Consider the following 23,440-nt stretch of genomic DNA (forward strand, 5'->3'; position numbering starts at 1 on the left):
GTAAGCCATCAGTGGGAAATCACCTCCTGCCCCCCAGACACTGTGGAGCGGCCACCTACTAACAGCATTGGACCAAGGGGTTGCCACTCTCTCTCTCTTTATCTCTCTCTTTTTATCTATCATCCTTTTTTCCCCAAGGGCTTACAACTTTTGTGTTTGTGTTTATATTAAAGATTATATAAAATATGATTCATTAGATATAATGAACTATTGTGTAAGGGCATATTTAAATGATTCATGATACCTGATTTTTTTTTTTTTGTTAACAAATTATGAGATATAATTATTTGAATGTCTATTCTCCACAATTAAGTAATGAATGCATTTTTGCATTGCAAAATCATGATTTTAATACAATGTTGTATGTGTGTGTGTGTTTGTGTGTGTGAGTAAAAGGCAGAGTGAGTGTGGCAGTCTCTTCCTCTGTCCACTACTGGTATTGATCAGATATGGATGGGTGTCTCAGATGAGCTCAAACAGAACATCCCCGACTGCTGTTCCGTTTAGTGATGAGCTAACAAGTGATAACTAAATGATAGTCAACACCAGCTCCTCTCCTCTACTCTTAGCAAAAAAATAGCTCTAAGAAACAGCCGCTGGGGAAAAAACAACCTGCTTATGACTACCTATACTTCGTTCATGCTACCTATTTGAAGGTTGAGGGTTTTCTCCCTCTGTTTTTCCACTTTCTTTTTTTCCCTGATTGTTCTTGTCTCAGTTGTTACTGAATCGGGCTAGATGGCGGATGTAAGATTGGTGGAACTATGCTATTTATTTCACTGGATTTATTACCTCCAGGAAGCACTTAAATTGACTGATTTCACACCATTTTTTACCTGTGAAACAACAAGCATTTGGACAGAAAACAAGCATAATGAAACAAACGCCTTTGAGGAAATTGAGGTATTGTGAGTATATAAATAATAAATGCACTAGATTAACTAGATTAACCTTGAACTGATATGATAGTTCTGGTATTATGGATTTACCAAGTGCTATACACAGAAAGCTATGATATCAAATGTATGGTTTGGTCATTCTTGTGCATACCGTAGTTATGTAGCATTGTCACAGTCACAGTTATTATGTAATTGCCATACCACAGTTATTTTAACTATTCATGATAAAACTGAACTCTGAGTTCTTACATTTCAGTCATATATTTATATTGCAACAAACCATATGGGAAGCGACATTCTGTAGCAATTTCACCTGAAATGAACAGCTTTGTAATAATTTTAAGGGTAAGTGGTGTCTGTGTCAATGCCACTCCTAGCCTGGGATGCCTTCTACTGCACGGAGTTGCATGAGAACTCTTGCAAGAAGTGCCATGTCAATCCACATGCTACTTTCACTTCAGACGCCGATTCTGTATCTTCCAGCTTGATAGCTTGATGTGTATGTGCTGGTTTGTTAGATAGAAACTGGGTCTATGAAGTGCCTCACATCTAATAAGTAAGAATAAGTGAGTCATAAGTGTTCAGGTTCAAGGTTCAAGGTAACTTCTGCTACAGTTTAGCTGTTTAGCTATATATACCTGTTGAAATAAACATATAAGCTATATAAGCTATTGAAATAAACAACTGGGTTAAGCTGGCCCAGCCAGCGCATACAAGAGCAGAGCTCTAGCACCTTTGGTTTGTGTGTAATACAAACAGAGCTGAGCTCCAGTACTGTAATCTGAAGCAAATGGTCTCTAAGGAGTTACACATTCTCACATCCCTCCCAAGTTCATTGTTTGCATCTGCAGTTTAAGTGGCTTGAATCATTCTACCTATAATGATATAAAGACATTATGATAACAGGTTTTATACTGATATTTAAGGATGTAATAACTTTTATCATGTTATTTTCATGATGCCTCTGCCTGTAAGTAGTCTGTGTTATTTGCCATTATTTATCTTGTTAAATCAAAGTCATTCCACAGCATTCTGTCCCATCTGGTGAATAGCCAGTTTCAAACAACCCATGACGGCTAGATAAATCAAACAAATTTGCTTATACAGTAGACCTGTTCCATTGAAATTACTATGATGTTTAGCCTTGTGTTTTTCCCCAAAAATGTTTTACATAGTAAGGCTGGGATTTTCAGTAGTCTTTAGAAGCATGCTTGCAAGTCAAATTGGATAGCATTGGAAATTTGGCAGTAGTGTTGCACAGAGGTGAACCATTTCACAAGATAATAAACTGTGTTGACTCTACTACCACTCTCTTAAAAACAGAAGATAACTCAGAGGGTGATGCTCCAAACATACAGTTAAAGAGCTGAAAGAGTTGGATGAGTGTTTTTTGGGGGGGCAATGATACCACTTGTCTGCCTTCAACAGCCCTTCCTACCTTTTACCTGTATGTTGAAGGGCTGTTGAAGTCAGATGAGTGGCAACTTTGTTTGGGGCAATTATGTTTGCTATTTTAAAGGGTTTAAATCACTAGTGTGACTTTCAGAAAAACAGTAGTCAGAAAAGTATCAGAGATATATTTTAATGGAATTCTGCTGCCAAACACACACACAGGGAATACTATAAACAGTGAAGAAAATGAATTGACTTAATTTAGCCATTAAGACAGAAACAGACAAGCTATTACATTTTCATTAAACCAGTGCTGAGAACACCATATGATGCCTCATCAATTGAACAATATTGCTCCCACAACATGATAACACTGATGAAAAATTAGGGTTCCCCACCACCAAAAGCCCTGATTAAAATGAATGTTATCATTGTAATATAGTTGAAAGTACTGAGAATTGTTGTGTTGTGCTTGCAGACGAGTGCAGTGCTCTGCTCTGGAGGTTGTGCGCTGCTGGCAGTCAGCTCCCTGCTGGCCATCATCACCATCTTCTTGCCCGGCGGTACCTGTGAGAGAAGGATTTGCACACTGGCCGGCTACATGCAGATGGCTGCGGGTCAGTACTTGTTCACCTACGCTTCAGATTGTTGTATAAGAATGTATTACATGCCTTACAGGAATGTTTCATTTACAAAAACCAGCAGTTGTTATAATAATGAAACCTAGCATGGGCAAATTAGCATTTTTGCCATACAGTTTTCCAAGTGGTTTTATTGTTGGCAGGTGTTTCCAGGACAACTTTTATATGGTTATGTTAGATACAGTGACTGTCAGATAAACCTGGAGCAATTATCAACATTGAATCATTTCTGCCTGTTCAATCAGTTTTGATGGTCTATAATGAACCCTACCTCCTCACTGCAGCCAAACACCTTTTGGTTCATGCCACAATGCTGATAATAATTGTACCCAGCCACTGAACCATATTGAACTCCTCATGGTGACTTGGTAGAGGACTGTAATATGTGATTTGATGAGATGTTCAGAACACGTTATACTAATCTATATGGGATGTTTTACACTGTTACACAGGTTTTTTTGTGGAAATGGTAGACTATGTTTATGCACTCACATGTGCTCCTAGTATTTTAGTTGTGTCAGCCTGGTGATATTCACAACTACACAAGCATTTGTAGAACACAAAACAGAAGGTACCCAAGAAAGAGGTAAATTAATAAATAAAGGCAGGAGTGTCTATTGTGGATGGTGGTTGCTAGGAGACGGATGATGCTAACACGTCGAACTGAAGTGGTGAAGGCGCCCTCAGATTTAGTGGCTGCTGTAAAAAGGCAATTACGGCCCCTTAAAGCGGGTCACCGGTTCACGGGCAAGAACGGGGCTTATAGAGGCGACAGCCTTCATTCAACAGGCCCCATAAACGCCCACGAGTGCATCTCTAGTTTTATGTCTATGAACATAAAGAGCAATGCCAACTAGCCCTTCTCCATGCCTTTAAACGTACAGTGTTTATATGGCACACGGATATAGGGGGAAACTGGCAGTTACCAATAAACCCTGAAGTGTTTGATATTGCCAGGGCCTCAAAAAGTGCCTACACTCTATATCGGTAGGAATTTCAATTTAAATGCCCGTCGTTCATTCTTTTCTCACCCCATAGCCATTACAGTGCAACTGTAGATCATGTTAACAGCAGGGAATAGGTGCCGCCTCCTGATATATTTCCCCGCTCTAATTAGAAAGTAATGATATTGCTGTAAAACTATTATAATAAAGGGAGCATTCACAGCTGGCCCAGCTATTTCCACAAGGGCGTTGACAGTAGGAGAGCTTTGGAGTTCATTGGTATTCTCTTTGCAGGCCCAGAAGCATCCAGTGTTTCAAGGGTAAGAGAGAGATGCTTGAAATCAATCTTAGCTCTGGTACAAGCCATACACCAACTCTTTCTCTGCGCGTGGCACCAAGCAGAAAGCCTGTCGTCAAGAGAAAACCATTCGAACAAGCACATTATGCTTCCGAAGATAAGAAGCTTTCAAAGACTCATTGCACAGTGTTTGCTGAATAATGCTTTTTTGCTCTCAGTGTTTTTCCCCTTTTTTGCAACGCTGAAGCTTGGAAATTAATTAGCCTCCGAACTTCCAGCCTGTGTGTTTCCTGCTGTTCTGACGCTCCAAGCCAAAAGAGATATTGTAGATGGGTCTTAAATAATTCAGTCCCCATTCAGCCCTTTTTTTTTTGCTTACCCAAAAACTGATTTCACTCATGCTTTTTTTTCTTGTGAGTAAACCTCAGCAGATTTAGATCCTCCCACTTTTAAAAATTAAAGACAGCTTGAAGCTATCTGCTGGATCAGTATTTAAAGGAGTAGTTTGGCAAACAAATCCAATTCACAGTTTCTCTTCTTTACCAGTGTAGTTAGATTGGCCAGTACATCTTTGGCATCCAATATTTGCTATTTTAGATGCACTACGAGGCTAATGTCACACTTCATATACTTACCTTAACTGATTCAGTAGACTTGCTTATGGGATTTCTGACACTATATAATCCACAGTCAAGTCTAAGAAAGTATGACCAAAATGTATTTTATAGCTAGAAAAGTTTCAATCAACCATTTTGAAACCTCAGTGTTGTGAATTTTTAGTTATCAAAGCTAACGAAGCAATTGTCTGATATCAAACATGCATTGAATTATTGTATTGTTATACGAATGTACCAAACTATTCCTTTAATGTGTCTACTATTCCTCAGCTTTTGTGGACTGTAACCTACATGCACTTTCAGGGACACTTTTATAGATGCACTTGCCTTGGCTTACTGCCAGCTCTCCACTCTGACTGAATCCGTAGGGAGTCTCCCTACATATCAACCTGATATCCAGCCCAATTGTCCATATCATTGTCTGAATCAATGTCTTTTCAGATGAGGCTGAAATAATGTGTGTGTATGTGTGTGTGTTTCATGAATTGGACTAAAGGAGAACACTATACCACAGCCCATTTTGCCTAGACAGTCTGATATTTGCTGTTCACCAAATACAATGTTTAATGGTATATGTGCTACAATGCGACACTCCTGCATTGTTCTCCATTCAGATCAGGTGTCATTCAAATAAATAGAAGACATTTTTTATAGCCAAAATATAGCCAGTCGTTAGTATGAAGGGCACAGAAGTAAGTGTCTGTTTGTGCTGGTGTGATTGCAGTACAGATCATTGGAAGTGGCAAAGTTGAAGGAGAATGACTATGTAAGAACAATAGTGCATTATGCACTGGAAAAGATACCACACCTTAGCGAATCTTATGTCACAATGGCAAGTTGTCAGAGATATTTACATCAAACAAGCAATTTCCTCCTTTAAGCGAGTGATTTACCTGTCTAAATGTGTATGTTTGTTTCCAGGACAAATATTAGAGAAGAACAGGTTAAAGCTACCTTGTCAGAGCCTGTTCCTTTTTATTGTGAAGTGTTTTTTTACTAAACCAACATGATTCTATGATATATACAGTTGTGGTCAAAAATGTACATACACTAATCATAGACATGAATTTATTCTCTGAAATTAACACATAGTCATCAATATACATAGGCACAACTAACATATGGTTAAATGTCCCCTAGAAAGTTTGACCAGAACTTTTCGTAGCCATTAGCAAGATTCTGCCAAGTGTCAGCTATCTAGCCGATAGTTTCAGGATATGCTGAACAAGTTGACAAAACAAAATGAGTTAGTTTTATCCATTATTACACTCCTTAGATTTGTTCATGCTATGTATAGTGGATTTGTCCACTATGCTTAGCAGTTGGTACAATGTTCTTGGGGTTGAATGCTGCTCTTTTACTTGCTTGCATTACATTACATGCATACCTCATGGAGGCCATTGTGGCCCAGCAACGCAATCTGGAAGGCTCTGGAAGGCTTTTCGTTGCCCACATATTTAGCTGCTGCAATCGTGCTTGTAGGTGTAGATGAAGCAGGGCTTCTTTGGTAGGTGGCAACTCTCAGTCTATGGCAATGTAAAACCCCTTGACTGTAAACAGTGACACTGGTGTTCTGGCAAATAGGTCATTGACTTGACACCTAAAGTTTCTATCCGACTGCATTATTTAAAGTTAAAATGCATAAAAAGATTCCAGTATATATGTAGAACATCTCCCATATATGTACTCACTTTTCTCAAAACATTAGTAACTGTAATTTTTCTGTTATTTAAAGTGTCAAAATATGTGGTGCAACCGTCTGGCCATGCCTGCTTTTTTTAAAACCTCTTTGAAATGACTCAAAATCTATTTATTGTTATTTTATGCCCTATTTGACATGCTTTCCAATGTGTTATGTGTTATGTAGTCCTGTGCAACATTGCAAATCATTTTTATTTTAATTTCCATCATAATATACAAACAAACTTTGTTTAATGTTCATTTTATAAAATATCATGTGGTGCAACCATAAAATAAAAAAATGATTTTGGTATGTAGTTTGGATAATCTGTAGTATGACCTATGAATATTATGTTTTTTCTATAAATATATATTTTGATTCCCCTTATACATGTTTGCAATGAGTTTACTATTTTTAAAAATGATGTGTTCATGACATATCTGTGAAATTATATTACATTTTGTTTTAATCTTGTTTAAAATGTTGGAATTTAATATTTATTGAACTCTAAATAGATTCAGTTTATGGCAGGCCTGTGTCTTGTTGTTTTTTAGTTTTTTTATGACCATCCACACAATTTTCTCTCACCTGAGAGTAACAGTTTGAGCCTTTGTCTAGACCATGGCAAAGTGACTATGCTTCCCAAAAGCTTATGTTAATTCAGAACAACTGAACTAATCCTAGGTGGGTGTATGTATGTTCCTGACGCTCAAATGCTTGATCGGCCTGAGATATAGGGAATGTTGAGGTCAACGCCATGAGCTCATGTCTCTCAAACTATTTTCGAACAATGTATGCAGTGTGCAGTAAGCATATCAAGTATATTATTAGAGCTTAATGAACACTGATCATGATCATAATAAACACTTACATGTATCATGATTAATATTGTGTATTGTCAAAAAAATTTAGATATTTAAATATTGTGATGTAGTATTTTTTTTACCATTTTGCCTAGCATGTGTAACATTTACCGCCACATGAATTCCCATGAGAACACTGTCCAGAGCATTACACTCGTTCCCCATATTTATCTTCTTCCTATACTGCATCCTGGTGCCTTCTCTTCCTCAAGGAATCTGGGCATACGTTTTCCTTCTTAGGACCACTCTTGGTAGGTACTCATGACAGAGACTCCGGCAAGCCATGTCATTGCAGAGATGCCCGAAATGCAACCTAGTCGTCTATCCATAACGATTCCTTGTCAGAATTGTCTTTAAGTCTTTTAAGTCTTTATGCCTGCCCATGCTCAGTTTCTCCCACATCCAACACGTTGACCATTAGAAATGAGTGTTCAGTACTGCCTAACATATATCCCAGACCGTAATGTTATTTGCTATTTGTTCTGGCATAATGTTTTGGCTCATCACTGTAAATTGAACATATCATTATAACATATAGAAACAGACCTGTGTGGCTGGACTGCATTTGCAGAAGAAACAGTTCCATAAGCAAACACAAAACAACAGATTTTACTTTAAATGTAAACTGGAAATTAAATTAAATCTATCATGCAGTGACCTTTCATGTTTTTTTTTCTTTTTTCTCAGTGAACCAATTTTTGTCCGTTCCTCATTCTGAATCACTATATTATTAATGGAAACGGAAAAAAGCCATGAATAAACTACATATGTAAATACAGTGTGTGTCGTGGTGGGTGTGTCAGTTGTGTACTTTTATAAGATGTATTTGAGTGATTATGTTTCCATTTGGTGAATCAGTTTCTGTATATTTGGTTTATATTGCTGTGTTTGATGTGTCAGTAGAGTACTGTCTTCACACACATACCAGTAGAACACTTCTGCCTTTAAAAGACATCTTCTCTACGATGCTGGAAGTGTAGTGAGTGCATACACTCTCCAGAGAGGGGGAGGGGGCGAGAGAGAGAGGAAGGTGCATGGGTTCATGTTTCTTCTATTCCAATGAATCTTTTAGCGTGAGTTGAGAAGAATCATATTTTATAAGCTAGATACTCTTTCTCTGTCTGTCTGTCTCTCTCTCTCTCCCTCTCTTTCTCTGTCTTTTTCCCTACCTGTCTCTCTGTGTATCTCTCTCTCTCTCTCTCTCTTTGTCTCTCTCTCTGTCTCTCTCTCTGTCTCTCTTTCCTTCTCTTTACATGTATATTTTATCTGAATGTTTTCTCTCTCTGGATTTGGGCCAGTGGTGCCATGTGTTGCCAAGGAGTGTAAGTAGGATGGAATCGTCGGACAAGGATGAGGACTGACAGATTTACAAACACACACACGCAAGCAATGAATAAAATAAGTTGAGTTGAAATGTGAAATAAAATGTGTTGATGCCTGAAATTCAGAAGCACTAATGAAGATTGTAGATTTACTGCCTGATCCAGACAAATTGTGAAAAGAAGCTCTGGGGCATAAAGATGCTAACCTAGAAGAATTAACTCTGTACTTTGAATTAAGTCTGTACTTGTGTGATTCCTCCTGAGTGATCTGAGTGTCTCTGTATAAGCCACATTATCAACCAGTACTGTTCGTACTATTTGTATCATAACTCCTCTCAAGAGGAGGATGGGTTGTCCTTTTGAATATTGGTTTTTCTCAGTGGTTCTTCCAAATGTTGTTACAGTTTTCTTATTTGCGCCTTTTTTGGTTCTTGCTTTTGGATAATATTCTATTTAAGTCGTGGTTCATCTAGGTGATTCTTCCTCATGCTTTTGGATAGTTTCCCTTTTGAGTTGTGGTTCATCTAGGTGATTCTTTCTCATGCTTTTGGATTTATTTTTCCTTTGACTCGTTGTTCTTCCCATTGGTTCTTCTATGTGCTCTAGGAGTGTGGTGGTGAGAGGGTTCCCTTTTGAGTCTTGGTTCCTTTGGTGCTTTCTCCTAATGCTTTTTGAGAGTGTTGCCTTTTGAGTCTTGATTCCTCTCTATAGTTCTTCCTCATGCTTACAGATCATTGCAATTTCCTATTAGTTTGAATGGGATTTTTTTTGCCAATGTTCTTTAAAAGCTTGGACAATTGTATTACACGTACTAAACATATGACTGCCTTTTCCATTAGACCTTGCCCTTGCAGGACTTGCTAGAACAGGATTCTAGTGATTGTGCAAGAACTAATGTAGTAGTATACTACAAAGATACACAGTACATTCCCATATGCACATAGGAATCTACACAGAACTACATACTAGTTGCATGGTCACAATTATAACTTCTCACAGTTTGTGTTCAGAAGTGTGGAGTGGATGAGTGTAAGGTCTGTGTAGTAAAGCTGAAAGGGAATTATCGGAACTCTGATTTAGCTGAGATTCAGCTGAAAGACTTGCACATCCATATACAAGTCCAAAAGGACACGTTCGTATTACAGCCCAGAATTTAATTACCCTTGATTCCATTCTTAGTGAGCTGCAAATCTCAAACCAAGCTTGATCGCTTCTTTAACAAATGAAATGTACTGATACAATAGAGAAAAGCAGTCTTTGCTCATTCATAATTCCAAATGATGCTACAAAAATCCCCCCTTTGTGAACCATTTGCAATCACATTTAATTTAGCCGGTTAGTTTTAATTATTTCCTCTTTGCAAACTTCAGGTGTTTTGCAGTCTTGCACTTTGGCAGATGTGTGACAGACCAGGCGCAGCGAGTTAGCTTATTAGAAGCGACTTTAAGCTTTTCTACCCTAATGATTTCCAATTTGGCCTCCCTGTAAGAATCCCTAAGAACTAATTAATGCATGTACTGTACAATTCTCTTACATCTCCTACGCTTGTACCACTTTATCCCTCTCTGCCTCTATTTCTCTGCCCTGCTTTCATGATTTTAGTGATTTTATTTCTGTGCTTTCTTTGCTCTTTTTTTCTTATTTTTTCAGAGTCCTTCCTTCCCTGCCCTGGACCTGCTTCATCTTTATAGATGTGAAGCACATCATGCATCTGACTTTTACTCACTCACCCCTTCACACACTCTCACTCACCCACTCAAGTTGAGCAAGCTGAGGATTCCTTTACTGAAAGGAAGGAAACTGGCATGATCCCTTTGGATTTGAATGTGGTAAAAGACCCGAAACCATACCTAACATACCCTACATGAGGCCGCAACCACAGAATGCATTCAGCTGCTGTTGCAGTATTGTAGTTGCCCCCAGAACATGTCCCAGTGTTCACCTCGGAATAGCATGGTAATGCAGCATTGCCTTTCCCTTCAGTTCAATATTAGCACTCTACTGTGGAACACTTGGTGACTTGCTGAATGAACAAACGCTGACAAGAAAGGTAGCTAACAAGCACTGTAGAAATAATAATTCAACCTTAATGGTTTTAAACATAAAAGTCTTAGAGAGTTGGATTTTATTTATATTTTAACTGTATGTACAAGTTATAATTTAACACAACAAAACACCAATGGTGCTTTTAAGAGCTCAAAGTACTATCCTTAAAAGTCCAATATAAATATTTATTATAACATTATTAAATATTTTTAAAACATTAAACATATTGTGATAAGATTTTTGGCCACATCACTCTGTCCTATCCCCTCCCTTCCACAGTCCCTCGCTCCGGAGTTGCTCCATCTTTTTTAAATACAGGGTTGTGCTGAAAAGTGAGTGGTGTGCAGCCTCAGCTGTCCCGCGGGCCACATGCACACCGATGCTCCGCCATCAGCACATGCACATAAAAGCACAGCGAGTTTCATCATCATCATCACCACCGCCTCAGGGCTGCCGACAGAACCGCAGGGAGTCCTGACAACACCGTGTCCCTAAACCCTTATGCTCTGTTTTTGCTCCTGGAGACCCTCTTTCCATTGTTTTGATCAGCTTATTGTTTATATGAGCTTATAAATATGAATAAGCCATAACAAAAACACCTCTAAAAGACTTTTGTCCTCCTAACTAAGCGTGAGTTAATTTGGCAATATATTATAAAGGGCATTTAAGTGGACCATTATACATCATGTGTCCAAATGACACCCCTTGTAGTAAAGGCATTTAGCTACTTTTAGTCGTGCCCATTGCTGACACAGATGTGCCAATGCCAGCTTGTCTAGTCCCTGTAGAGAAGTACTGCCAATAGAATAGGACTCTCTGGAGCAGATAAACCTGAACCTATTGGCACCATGTCTAATGCCAGGTGTGGGATACAGGGGTATAAAGCCCCCCAGCATTGACCTGTGGAACAGTGTTCTCTGGAATAAACAATATGTTTAGGATGAGCTGGGTATTTGGGGGTAAGGTGGGGTGGAGATCATCCAACACCCTGACCTCACTAATATCTCACAGCAATGCCCCAGAATCTAGTAGAAGGACTTCCCTGGACAGTAGATACAGCTACTCCAAAAAAAGAGGATACTATTTTTTTTTATATCCTTGATTTCTGAAGAAACAAAAAATGAACAAAAATGAGAATAAATTTTTCTTTTGGGCCCCTTATCATGAAAAAATAGAGTGGTGTAAAGAATGTGTTTTTAAATTATAAGGTTTTAATATGACAATTATGATGTTTTAGCTCAGGCATAGCCTACATATAACAGAATATAACATGTGACTCAACGCATCACATATTTAGTTATTTGATGTAATAATATTATTTATGGACCTCCTCACCTTTTAGAAGTGTATGGTTTAAGTTCTGAAACATTTTCTCTCTACAGACCTAATTACACTAGAAGAAAGATAATATTGAGGGGAAATATGAGTTTATTTTGAAAGTGTTATTATTATTTTAGACATACAGCATTAGGGTATCTGGGACCCCAAACAATGAGGAGGTAAAGACAGTCTCAACAAAACATCAGAGCTAATCAGCACCCTCCACTCAGATCATCCCGCCTCAGGCAGTGCAAGCCGTCAATCACCCTCTGACTCACTGTTTTCAAAATCATGTTGGGGATGAGAGAAGAGGCACCAGAGACAGGGAGGATGCTAACGATTGGCTGAGAGATATTCTGATTTGCATAAATCTGTAAAAGGTATCATTAAAGGGGGAAATAATATTCATGGTAAGGGAGTTGAGATAGAATCAGTTTGGAAGTGATGTAAAAATGTGCGCACACACACACACATACAATCACACACACACAGACACACCGTCTCTCTTCTTCCTTCATTCCTCCAAACTGGAGAATAACAATTTGTCAGACTGTTGCAGGTTTATTTCATCATACACGTGCACACACACACACACACACATATAGGCACACACAAACGGGAACGGAGAACTGTGCCTCTAGACATATGGATTAGGTACACACACAAACACGCACACCCACACTGACACACACATACATGAACCTGATAACACTGCAGCTACAGACAGCACTGCTTACAGTCGTCAATCCCAATCCCAGGTGACTGCAGCATCCTTATTTCACTCCCTTTCTTGTGTTAACGGAACTCTCCAGAATATCTTTCAACTGGATCTGCGTTCTGTGGTTGAACAGAAAACTTAATTTAAATGGAAACTAATGGGCAGTTGCTCCAGCACCTATCTGACTTGTGTTAAATGTGTACCCTTGGTCAAAGGTGGTCAAATTACATGTGCTTTTTTCATCCTTAAGCATAATTACTGTTTATTATCTTAAAGTAACAGATGCAACCAAAAAACATGCTTAAATATGTAATGTTAGCTATATTTACCAGGGATATATATATATATATATATATATATATATATATATATATATATATATATATATATATATATATATTAGTCTTATGCAAATGGGTTGGGCATCCAAATTGCATGACCAAATTACATCAAGTTCAAGTTTATTTTTCATATAAATTGTCACTGTCCAGTGACAGGAGAACACAAAAATGGTTTTAACTTTGAATGGAATTCAGTGTAAAGTAAGAGTTTATTCCAAGTAATTTACAGCATTTCTATTGGTCTATTCATTCAGAATTATTTACACAATATACAGAGCAGCTACAGGGTTCAAACGATGGAGAAAACTAAAAATGGAGATGCATGACTTTCATTGGACAGCAGTGATATATAAACAATGGCCACTGTCCCAAAGCAGCTTTCTCGAGATTGGTGTCCAAGCCTCGCGTGAGCATAACAGCGGCACAGTAGCAAGCAAATACATGTCTTTTTGTTTTTTGTTTTTTTTGTTTTGTTTTTTTTTAAACGTAGGGTTATATCCTCTACAGAGACACACACCTGCACATGAATCATAATTACTGTTTAATAGCTTATAGCTGTGTTGTATTCATTTGCAAAATGTGAATTTCAGAAAGTAAACAGGAATTGTGCTCTAAAACACTTAAGCTTGTTTCCTGTAGCGTGTTTGTTCACTGACCTTCACTTAGGAAATCAACAAAATCTGTCACTTGACTGGGGTTTCCAAGACTGCATTATTATCTATTCTGTGGATATATACAGTAACATGTATATGCAGTTATGTGACTCTGTGTCTGAAGTGGGTTTAAAGATAATACATTGAGTCACATCTCACATCTCACTCTTGCAATCTGGAGCATCCCTGCACAATCCACTCTGACAGAACCAGTCTGTCTGTCTCCTTCTCTTTCTATCTCTCTCTCTCTCTCTCTCTCTCTCTGTCTCTCTCTCTCTCTCTCTCTCTCTTTCTCTCTCTCTCTCTCTCTCTCTCTCTCTCTCTCTCTCTCTCTCTACAGTGCCCTATACCAAACTGTCTTATCCATCTTGTCGCTCATTGCATTTTTCCTTTTCTAACAAGGAGGAGGGTCACTTGCTATGAGCGAAAATAATAGGAGTGTAACCACTGACACTTATTGACATGACATACCCGTAAGAGAGCAAAGGGTGTTTTGGCAATATAGCCTCAAATTTCAATACAATGTTTGTAATGGAGTTTTTCATTGTATGATCATTATGCATCATTTACATTGATACAACACTACTTAAAAACAGTAAGAGTTTTAGACATTTTGAGTGATGGAATTAATGAAGCATTGTTATTGTTCACTTGAGTACAGTTTTATTGCTTAGTGAGATAAGCAATAAATGTGCAGAATTAAACTTTGTTTAAGTTGTTATTAATTACAGTACAGTAAATATATTTTTATAGTAAAGACAAGCCATTTCTGTCTGTTACATTAACATATATGAAATTTTAGGTACCTAAAATGTTTTTTGATTATTGGTTCTTGCATGTAGTGCGTAATGAGGGGCCTTAAAAAGGCTCCCACAGTTTTCTCTCCAGAAATACCTGATTTTAGATTTTATCCTTTGAAGCCTTTGCATTGCATCCACCAGTGCACACTCTGTTTTTTCTTTGGAGTCTCAAAGAGACACTTCAGGCATTTCACACCCTGCTGCGGCTCATGTTTGTTTGTATTTGTATGTAAGACAATGGGGGTATATGTCTATTATTGATGGTGTGGCTTCAGTGTTCAAGGGGGACTAGCCTCTGTTTGATGTGTGTGTTGTTTGATCTAGGCTGCTGTATTGATGGTGGTCAGCTTGAGCAGTGGTAGTGAAACTAGCGTGTTAATTAGCCCTCCAGTCAATTAAAACTTTGCCTTATAACTATTCCAGTGTCTCTGCTTATCTGCCTGCTATACCCACATGGCCACCCTCAAAGGCCTTATTTTATTAAGTTAAAGTTCAGAGTGTTCAATGAACTAGAACAGACGTCTGTGTAAGCTAACTTCACCTTTATGCCAATTCTCAGCTTATCCTGTGCCAGCCAGGTGGGAATATAGAGCATGAAAGGGACATCATTTTTTTTGGAAACGACATGCCATGTCATTTGGAAACAACAGGTCCAGAAAGGCAATGTCTACCATTCCACAGAAGAATCTCACCTGACCATCACACCTATATGAGCTAATTGGGTCTTCTGTTTCAAACCGATTACTATGGGTCACACTAATGTGTGATTTCATGTAATTTATTGAACATTTCCAGTTCTCCAGTGGTGGTATGATGTACACTCTCCAGCTGGCATTGAAGTTGCAGTTTGGAACTTTGTAGTGAGATATGCAACAGAGGAAAGGCAACACACTTTACCACTCAGATTAAATTATTTTTCCATTTTAGAAAAATAGCAATTACAGTTGACCAGGGCTGAACCTTCAAGTATGAGATATATTTTAGAAACTAACTTGTGGTAAAGGTGGCATCCTATGGCAATGCTAAAAGTCACTGAACAGTAAGTCCTTACCTAAAGTCTTTTTCAGCATGGCCGATGTTACTGCTATTGTCTGAGCTGAGAGTTATTTTGGCCATATAGAGTAGTAGATTCCCAAACCCTTTATTAGGAATAATTAAGAAGCTTTTAAAAACATAATTTAAAAGCACTATGCTACAAAAAGACTGCCAATTCATGAAGTATGTAAGTAATCGATGCATAGTGTGGATTTTTTTTCAGTCAGCTTCGTCCACACTGCTAGTAAACAACAAGCAAACATGCATTAGCTGAAAGAGCTACTCAAGCAAATTATTTATCTGTCCTCAGCCACAGCGTTTGGAAATAGTCCCATAAGCTTATTTTTTTACTACTTCAGTAGATTTATTTTTATTCTGCTTGGTCACTATGACTCCAGTCCCTTTCCCAAGAGATAAAAAGCTGAAAACTTTTTTTTTCCAGTAGCCCATGCACTTAGCCAAAATACTGGCAGTGGTTTGGTGGAGTAGGAGCGGAGTCGAGTCATCTTGGCTCTATAAATAACAGAGTGTGAGTAGGCAGCCTGTACAATGCTTTCTTCCACCTCGCAGCCTCTCCGTCTTTCCGCTGCTTGGGGAATCAGCAGAAATGTCCAATGAGGCACAACTTGTCTCTTTTTCACTTTCTTGTATAAAGCGCAGGTGCAGTGGGAGAAGGCACAGCACAGATTTGAAATATTTTGAAAGAGTAATTTGCCTCTATTATGAATACATGTATGATTAACAGATCCCACTTTTCTTTGATTGTTTCTTTAATTTTCACATTGGGCTGAACATTATACATATAAAATAATATTTTTGAATTTTTTATTAATTATTTTAGTTCCTTAAAATCTGTGTCAGTATTTATCAACCACATAATTTAAATGTTGGTCCATGATGGCTTTTTATATGCTACATATGCATTGAATAGAGATCAGTTATAAAAACGCTGGTGTATCCCTGTAACAACAGCTTGTTTTTACTGTTCTTTTGTATGGCTTGACTCACAATTACCTAATAAATATTGTGTTGTATAATGTTAAGTAATGAGATACAATGTTAAGTAATGTTGAAACTTGTCTGAAAGACCTAAATAATTGTTCAATTATGTGAGCAGAGAGATGAAATAAAGTGTTGTAAATCTGTTGGTGGAGGCTGGACAACACAATGGCGTATTCACAAGCAGATCTGTACTCCTGATTATGAATCGGTGTCTCATTTAGGCCGTTTTATCTGCCCAGGGAATTTGGACAGATTGCCATTATACTAACTTATGTTCTGGTCCGAATAATAAAAAAGCCAAAGCTGCCAAAAGTATAGCTAAGAACTTTAACAGTGCAGTCTTACACTCTTTGTGTTAAAGTCTTCAACACATGCAGACTGTCTAGCTTTTTTTTTAGACACTATTTCAGTACATTGACTGTCCAACGCGCAAGACGTAAATTCTTGATCAGTGTCACAGAAACATACCTGAAGCCTATAGAAATGTGTGTTGTTCACCTTTAGGCAAATGTGTACTTTTAGTTGTGTTTTTGTGTGTTATGTTTGTCTTTGTATGTACACTTTTTTCTTTTTTTAATGTATTACTTTAATAGTGTGCAACCTGGTAAAGCCAAAGACAAATGTCCAGACATGGATAATAAAAATAGTTTTCTTTTTTTCTAAACAAAGAAATCACAAGATGGCATTTAGAGAATGACATAGTCAGAGTTACAGGAAACCAATTAGGAGTCCCTTCTCCATTTTGAATAACCAGCTAATTTTACATGAATTAGCACAAGTCTAGATATCCTCAGGGGGAAGCAAACACTGGCATTGCCCCAAATAGATCGCTACTCCACTGTGCAGAACTATTTATGTCTCCAGTAAGTGGGTATGATTCATGCTGACAGGCACTCTAATGGCAGGCCTAATGCTAAACGTCATTGACAGCTAATCCTCACTTATGCTCCATCCCAGCTGGTGGTAAAACAGAGAAGAAGTCCAATCAGGCAGCCTGACCCTTTGGACTGACAGGTCATTTGAGGAGACAGGCTTTGCTGGTAGTTTCAGAGTAGAATCATGACACACTCAAAAAAGTCGTCTTTTATGACTACTGTTATGAGGAGAGAAGCACAGATATGGGAATCCCGAGCAGATCATGATGCAGTATTTTCCATGTACAGATCTGCTCTTACAACAGTGGTACAGCACAGTGGTGCTTCACAACTAGGACTGAGTACCACAATCTTAGTAACTTAGGAACTCCACAGTAGCTAGTGGTTTAGACTACAATGGTAACTTGGCTAGCTAACACTTTTAAAACCAGTGATCATTCTGTATTAAGCATCAATCAGATGCGTATCCTGAAAATTAGCTCACATCAGTTATGACAGAAACACTCTTGTTTCTATCATTCTACAGTTTCCTCATCTTTTACTATTTTAACCCTGGATTCAAGCTGAGGAAAGTAAGCCTGCATCAGAAACACACTGAGGGCTCAGGCAAATGGTGCTTGCTTGCCTAGCATCCTGCTAGCCAATGTCCAGTTCTGAAAAACAAGCTCAGCAACCATGATCTGGCCTTCTTCTTCAGTGAGACATGGCTATGCCCAGCTGTAATGGAATATAAGTCCCTACCCCCCGACTGGCCTGTTCACTAGAGTGAATGTGTGTGTTCCCTGCTACGGATGGGTTCAAATGTGGAGGTTGAAATCTGTTGTACTGCTATGCAATGGCTGCAAAGTGTGTTCTAATTGTGTGTTGTGGTGTTCTTGTGTACTGTGTAGAGGTAGCTCTGCCTGAACACCAGTGAATGCACTTTGTGTAGGCTGTAATTAGTCAAGGCTGCTCTACCAGGGAAGGTATAAAGAGCTCACACACTTACACAAACACCGAATGATTAGTCTGTTAGTGCAGAGGGAACAGAGATGGCTAACAACATACTTTTGTGGAGTGTCAGTGAAAGGAATGCTCGCCGTAATGTGAACACTGTCCTTAATATTTGAGAAAGGACAGCTTCATAGCTGCTGGGTTTTGAGGGAACAGGTTGACTAAAAAGGTAAAAGATAAAAAGAAAAGGACAGAAGGAATGCCATGTACTCTCTATCTGTTAGATGATGGAATAAGGCGGCATTCTAAAAGCACCTGTTCGCTCTCACACCATAGGCTCTTGATGTAAGTAATTTTGCTGTTGTTTGAATTTAAAGATATGGACGAAGCCACCTGTCTGTACTCTGCATTCATTTTGTCCAATGAAAAAAACGTGTATCTCCATTTTAGTTCTCCTCATCATTTGAACCCTGTAGCTGCTCATTACACTGTGTAAATAATTCTGGATGAATTGACCAATAGAAATGCTCAAAAATGACTTGGAATAACCATAAGTTTCTTTTCTGCCAGAGTTTGTTCTTTGTCATGTTTGTCATGAGGTGTTTCACTTGCACTGTTGTACTTCTTCATTCCATCTGTATCCATGAGCTTTCAGTGCATTATACAGATTTACTGCATTTACATTACATTAGCTGTCCAGGAGGAGCGTTGATAATTCTAACTGCGTCATCGTTGCATGTAATAAATCTCTCTATTTTGGCAAAGCACACAAAGTCAGCTCTTGTTTCAGCATGTATCTTGGGTAACACTTTATTTGGGTGGTCTGTTGTAGATGCCTTGTAGACTCTTACTTGACATTGAACTGGCATTTAACCAGATGTCTAATCCTAACACTAACCCTAACATGTACCTTTGATGGTTAGGTTAAGGGTTAGATAGTAGGTACAGGATTATATTCAATAGACAGTCATTTACATTCAGCTGCATTTAATACATATTCAGTTTAATGTTAGTTAAATGTCAGCTGAGCATCTATGATGCATCTACAATGGACCATCCAATAATTTTTTTTATTATGTTCTTCATATTTGACCAGTTTATTTGAATTAGTAAGAATTATGCACCTTTAATATCCTATTAACATCACATTTTAATATTAGGAGTGGTCTTCCTCAAATAATTGGTTGACATTTTCAGATATTTCATTGAACATAGCAACATAGGTTAATTAAACCCATATTGTTTAAACTCAAGAGAAGGAAATGTTCAGTGCAGAATTTAACTTCTCCACTGTGTCTTAATGTTATGTTACTTTTATCTGGCATGATCAATTGTTGCCCAAGACTGCTATATATAACTAGCTAATTCTAAAGCATCAGCTTTGAGGCTCTCAAGGTTAACATACAAGGTCCTGTTACCTTTTCAAACGCCAGGTTTGAAAAGATATTGGTTATAAAGAATATAAAGAACATTTATTTCTGGTGAGCATGGAATCCATAGGATATGGGCAAAAAATTACCGGCCTGCACATACTTGCGGACCACTGGTTCATAGGCTGGAGATAGGCCCATTCAGAAGACTGTTGAGTTGAGTCTGGCAGATGATGGTAATTATACTACACCCTTGTGTGTAGATATAAGAGTACTGACAAGAGAACCTCTGCATCTGCTCTTTGAGCTTTTGTTTGAGGTCTTGACTTCATGAAGAAAGAACAAATGCTTCTGAGAGCTTGCCTCCAATACATCAGACAGAACAGCAGGTGATTTGTACATAAGTGAGAGATTACTTTATTACTTTATTAGACTGGGCAACAAGGTGTACGCCATCTCACACAGACACACACACACACACACGCACACACACACACAGCCTGAAGAAAAATAGACAACTGTAGATTATTCATCTGTGAGCCAAAACAGATCCCTTTTACATCAACACCAAGCAGGAGTGTTACCCCATGGATGGATGGATGGCCAGGCCCTCAATGTACTCTACAGTTTTGGAACTGACACCTGAGGTACCAGAGCAGCTGATCCAGCCTTCCATGCAATGTAGCACTTTGGGCTTTAAACAAATGGATTATTCTCTTTCAACTACATTACAATGTTCAAATTGAAGATGTCTTGACCCAGCCTTTTTCTCCAGGTCAGAGAAGACCAGACTGCAATCATAATCATCTTTCTGTAATGGAAACATTCAGCTCGTAATTGAGGTCCGCAACCTAGACAATTAAAATGTTTTATTTAAAGCAACCTCAAGGTACTCTCTTAAAAGTAAAAGTTCCTTACAGGTCCTTAACTTAAATGTGCAGTTTTAGGTAAAACCTTTAGCCTATGTGGAGTTATTTTAAAAAAAGGTTTTCATATTTTGAATGACCATGACCCTGAACTGTTAAAACCTGAGTAGTAAGTAAACAAGCACAAGAGAACAGAACAAAAGTGAACAAGGTAACAACACAGAAAGTGGCAAGACACAATGAGAACAGAGCAGCACAACATCTCTGAACATTGACAAGAAACATGTAGAGGCAGTGAGTGGGTGTGGCTACATACTACACACAGGTAAGTGAGCTGAAAAGGGGTGGGACTAGAGAGGAGCTGGAAAGCAAATAAAAACAAAGGAGCACATTGTTAACGTTAAAGTTTCTTAAAATGTATTTGAACAGAACTATGTGTGTTAGGGTCACTTTTTATTCTAAACACTGTATTAAGAAGCAATTTACTCTCAAATAAGATTTTACATAAAACAAGAGTTTACATATTTTCTGTCAAAGCTTAACTACTTTCTGAATATGTAGTTTGAAGGTGGTTAGAACTAAAAAAAACTGCTACAGCAATTTTAACTATCTGGCATTCTACAGTCAGCATTTAGCTAGATTTAAGATTTAAAAAACTAATTTCATACAAACAAGAGTGTGTGTATGCACATGCAGGCCTCTGGTACCTCCTGTGTGGCCCTCAAAAATCCACACCAAAGCAGTTTTTCAAAAGTTCCTCTATGTTAAAGATACACGAGCCAGCATATGCCAATGCAAAGCAAATGCATCTATTTTTTTTAAATAATAGAGATCACACATAAGTACAAACAGAACTAGTTGGCAAACAAGTGAAGATATCTCCTTATCTAGCCTCACTGATGATGTTCGTATGGGATTTTAATCAGGAATGCTTTAGAGTGCTGCTCATGTTTTTGGGTTATATTTATTTTCCCCATATCATTTTCAACACCTCTATGGATTCTGATTTAATTTCCCATGATATTGGCCCTATGAAGATAGCCATGAATTTTTGTACAGTGTGCAGAACAGGCAGCCGTTTGCTACTGGATACCAGCTAGTATTTAGGTTGTTAAGCAGACATTTTTTGTTCTTGTCTGACTGATCAGAGTGAAACTGGCACAGTTGTGACCTTCTTAGCTTTCAAGACTGTATCAGACAGTCTGGGTACCTCTGTGGGATGAGCTGCCGAGGCTGTTAGTGAAAGTAGATATTAGTGTCATTGAGTGTGGTTGAATAGACTGGGTTTTCATTACATTACACTGTCAATCAGTTCAGCTCAATTCAGCCTACTAACCAATACTGACACGCACACATTGATCTGCTGACGATCCTCAGACAGACTGACCTGATCAGGTCCAGTCTAAACTAAGCAGGATGCAGTCACACACACACAGACACCTTTTCCACACTCCTCTTGCCCTCCATGGGCTTTTTCCCCTGCAGTTCCTGCAGTGTGATGAGTTTTGACAGAGTCAGGCACTGTTATGTATTTTTAACTGCTCTCTGACACACACATGAAAGATACATCCCTGGCTTCTTATGCCAGCTTCTATCAGCATTTCTTGGGATGTAATACCGATCTTTCTAGCAGTATTAAAATCTTCATTTGCACTTAATCCTGCTGCCCTCATCACCTCCAGGCTTTTGTGGAATAAATGTCACCCAAGAGTTTACATGTCCAGCTCCATGCATTTTCCTAATGTTTCTTAATGCGTTTCTTAGGGCAAGGTAAAACCTGAAGGCGCTTGCAGTTCTATGCAGCAGCACACACATGCTGTAGTCCCTCCTCATAAATATTGCGCACCCTGCGATCTTCCTAAGCATGTGCTGGAAGGGAGAACTTTTATGAGTTTTCAGTTATTGTAAAGTCAGCTCACATTAGCTGCTTAACAATGCAGTAGCCTCCCAACTGTAATCTTATAGTCATGGTTTATATATATATGCATAAAATCATTCAACACCTCATAAACTAGGAAAAAGTTCTGCTTTAAAATACTGAAGAAGTGAGAGTTTTTATGGGATTTTAATTGTGAATGGTTTAGAGTGCTGCTCCTGTCTTTGGGTTTTAATTTAGTTTTATATGTTTAATCTTCTCTCCCTCTCTCTAAAATGGATAACAGCATGTTATGTAGATAAAATAGGAGTCACTTCAATCACTTGTTATTTTATTACGTCCAGCTTTTACTTTGTGTCCAAAAGCTTGTAGACAGCTGCTCGCCCAGTGCTTTCTTCTTTGCCCTCCTTTTCTAACGTCCTCCATTCTTCTGAAAAAGGAATCACACTAGATTCTGGAACATTGCTGTGATGATTTGGTTGCATTCAGCCAAAGGAGCATTAGTGAGGTCAGCTACCGATGTTGAATGATCTGGATCACAAACATCACTTCAACTCATCCAAGAAAAATATGATAGCGTGCCATTACTACAGAGGCTGCAGTTCCACTGTTTTACAGACCCGTACTGCAGGACTTTATACCCATCTAGCTCACATTGTGAAGATATTTTTTTTGTGCCTGAAAAGATTTAGAGCTTTGAGAAGATAGCAAGTAAACAATAACATAAGCTAATAGACAATTAACATCCACATTGCCAGCACACCACATAGATAATTATGGTATTTTTTTTAGCATTCAGTGACTTATTGTTGGTCACATAATACTGAACTATTGAACAAAACCTCACTTAATGTCTAGTTTAAAAAGTTTCTTTATTGATAAATAAAGATTTTACCCGATTTAGCTATCGCCAGTTCCCACACACTGTGTAGCTTTCCCCAAATTACA

General features: G+C 38.3%; 1 protein-coding gene across 1 annotated transcript in view; it reads left to right on the forward strand.

Moving 5' to 3' along the window:
• Positions 1-23,440, forward strand: part of LOC140551426 (LHFPL tetraspan subfamily member 7 protein) — a 133,862-nt gene that overhangs the window by 35,862 nt on the left and 74,560 nt on the right. The window contains exon 2 of the mRNA XM_072674853.1: positions 2,770-2,908. Within this exon, the coding sequence (XP_072530954.1) occupies positions 2,770-2,908 (139 nt within the window). The remainder of the gene's footprint in view (positions 1-2,769; positions 2,909-23,440) is intronic.

This window comes from Salminus brasiliensis, chromosome 1, assembly GCF_030463535.1.
Source record: "Salminus brasiliensis chromosome 1, fSalBra1.hap2, whole genome shotgun sequence".
In the NCBI taxonomy this organism is placed as follows: domain Eukaryota; kingdom Metazoa; phylum Chordata; class Actinopteri; order Characiformes; family Bryconidae; genus Salminus; species Salminus brasiliensis.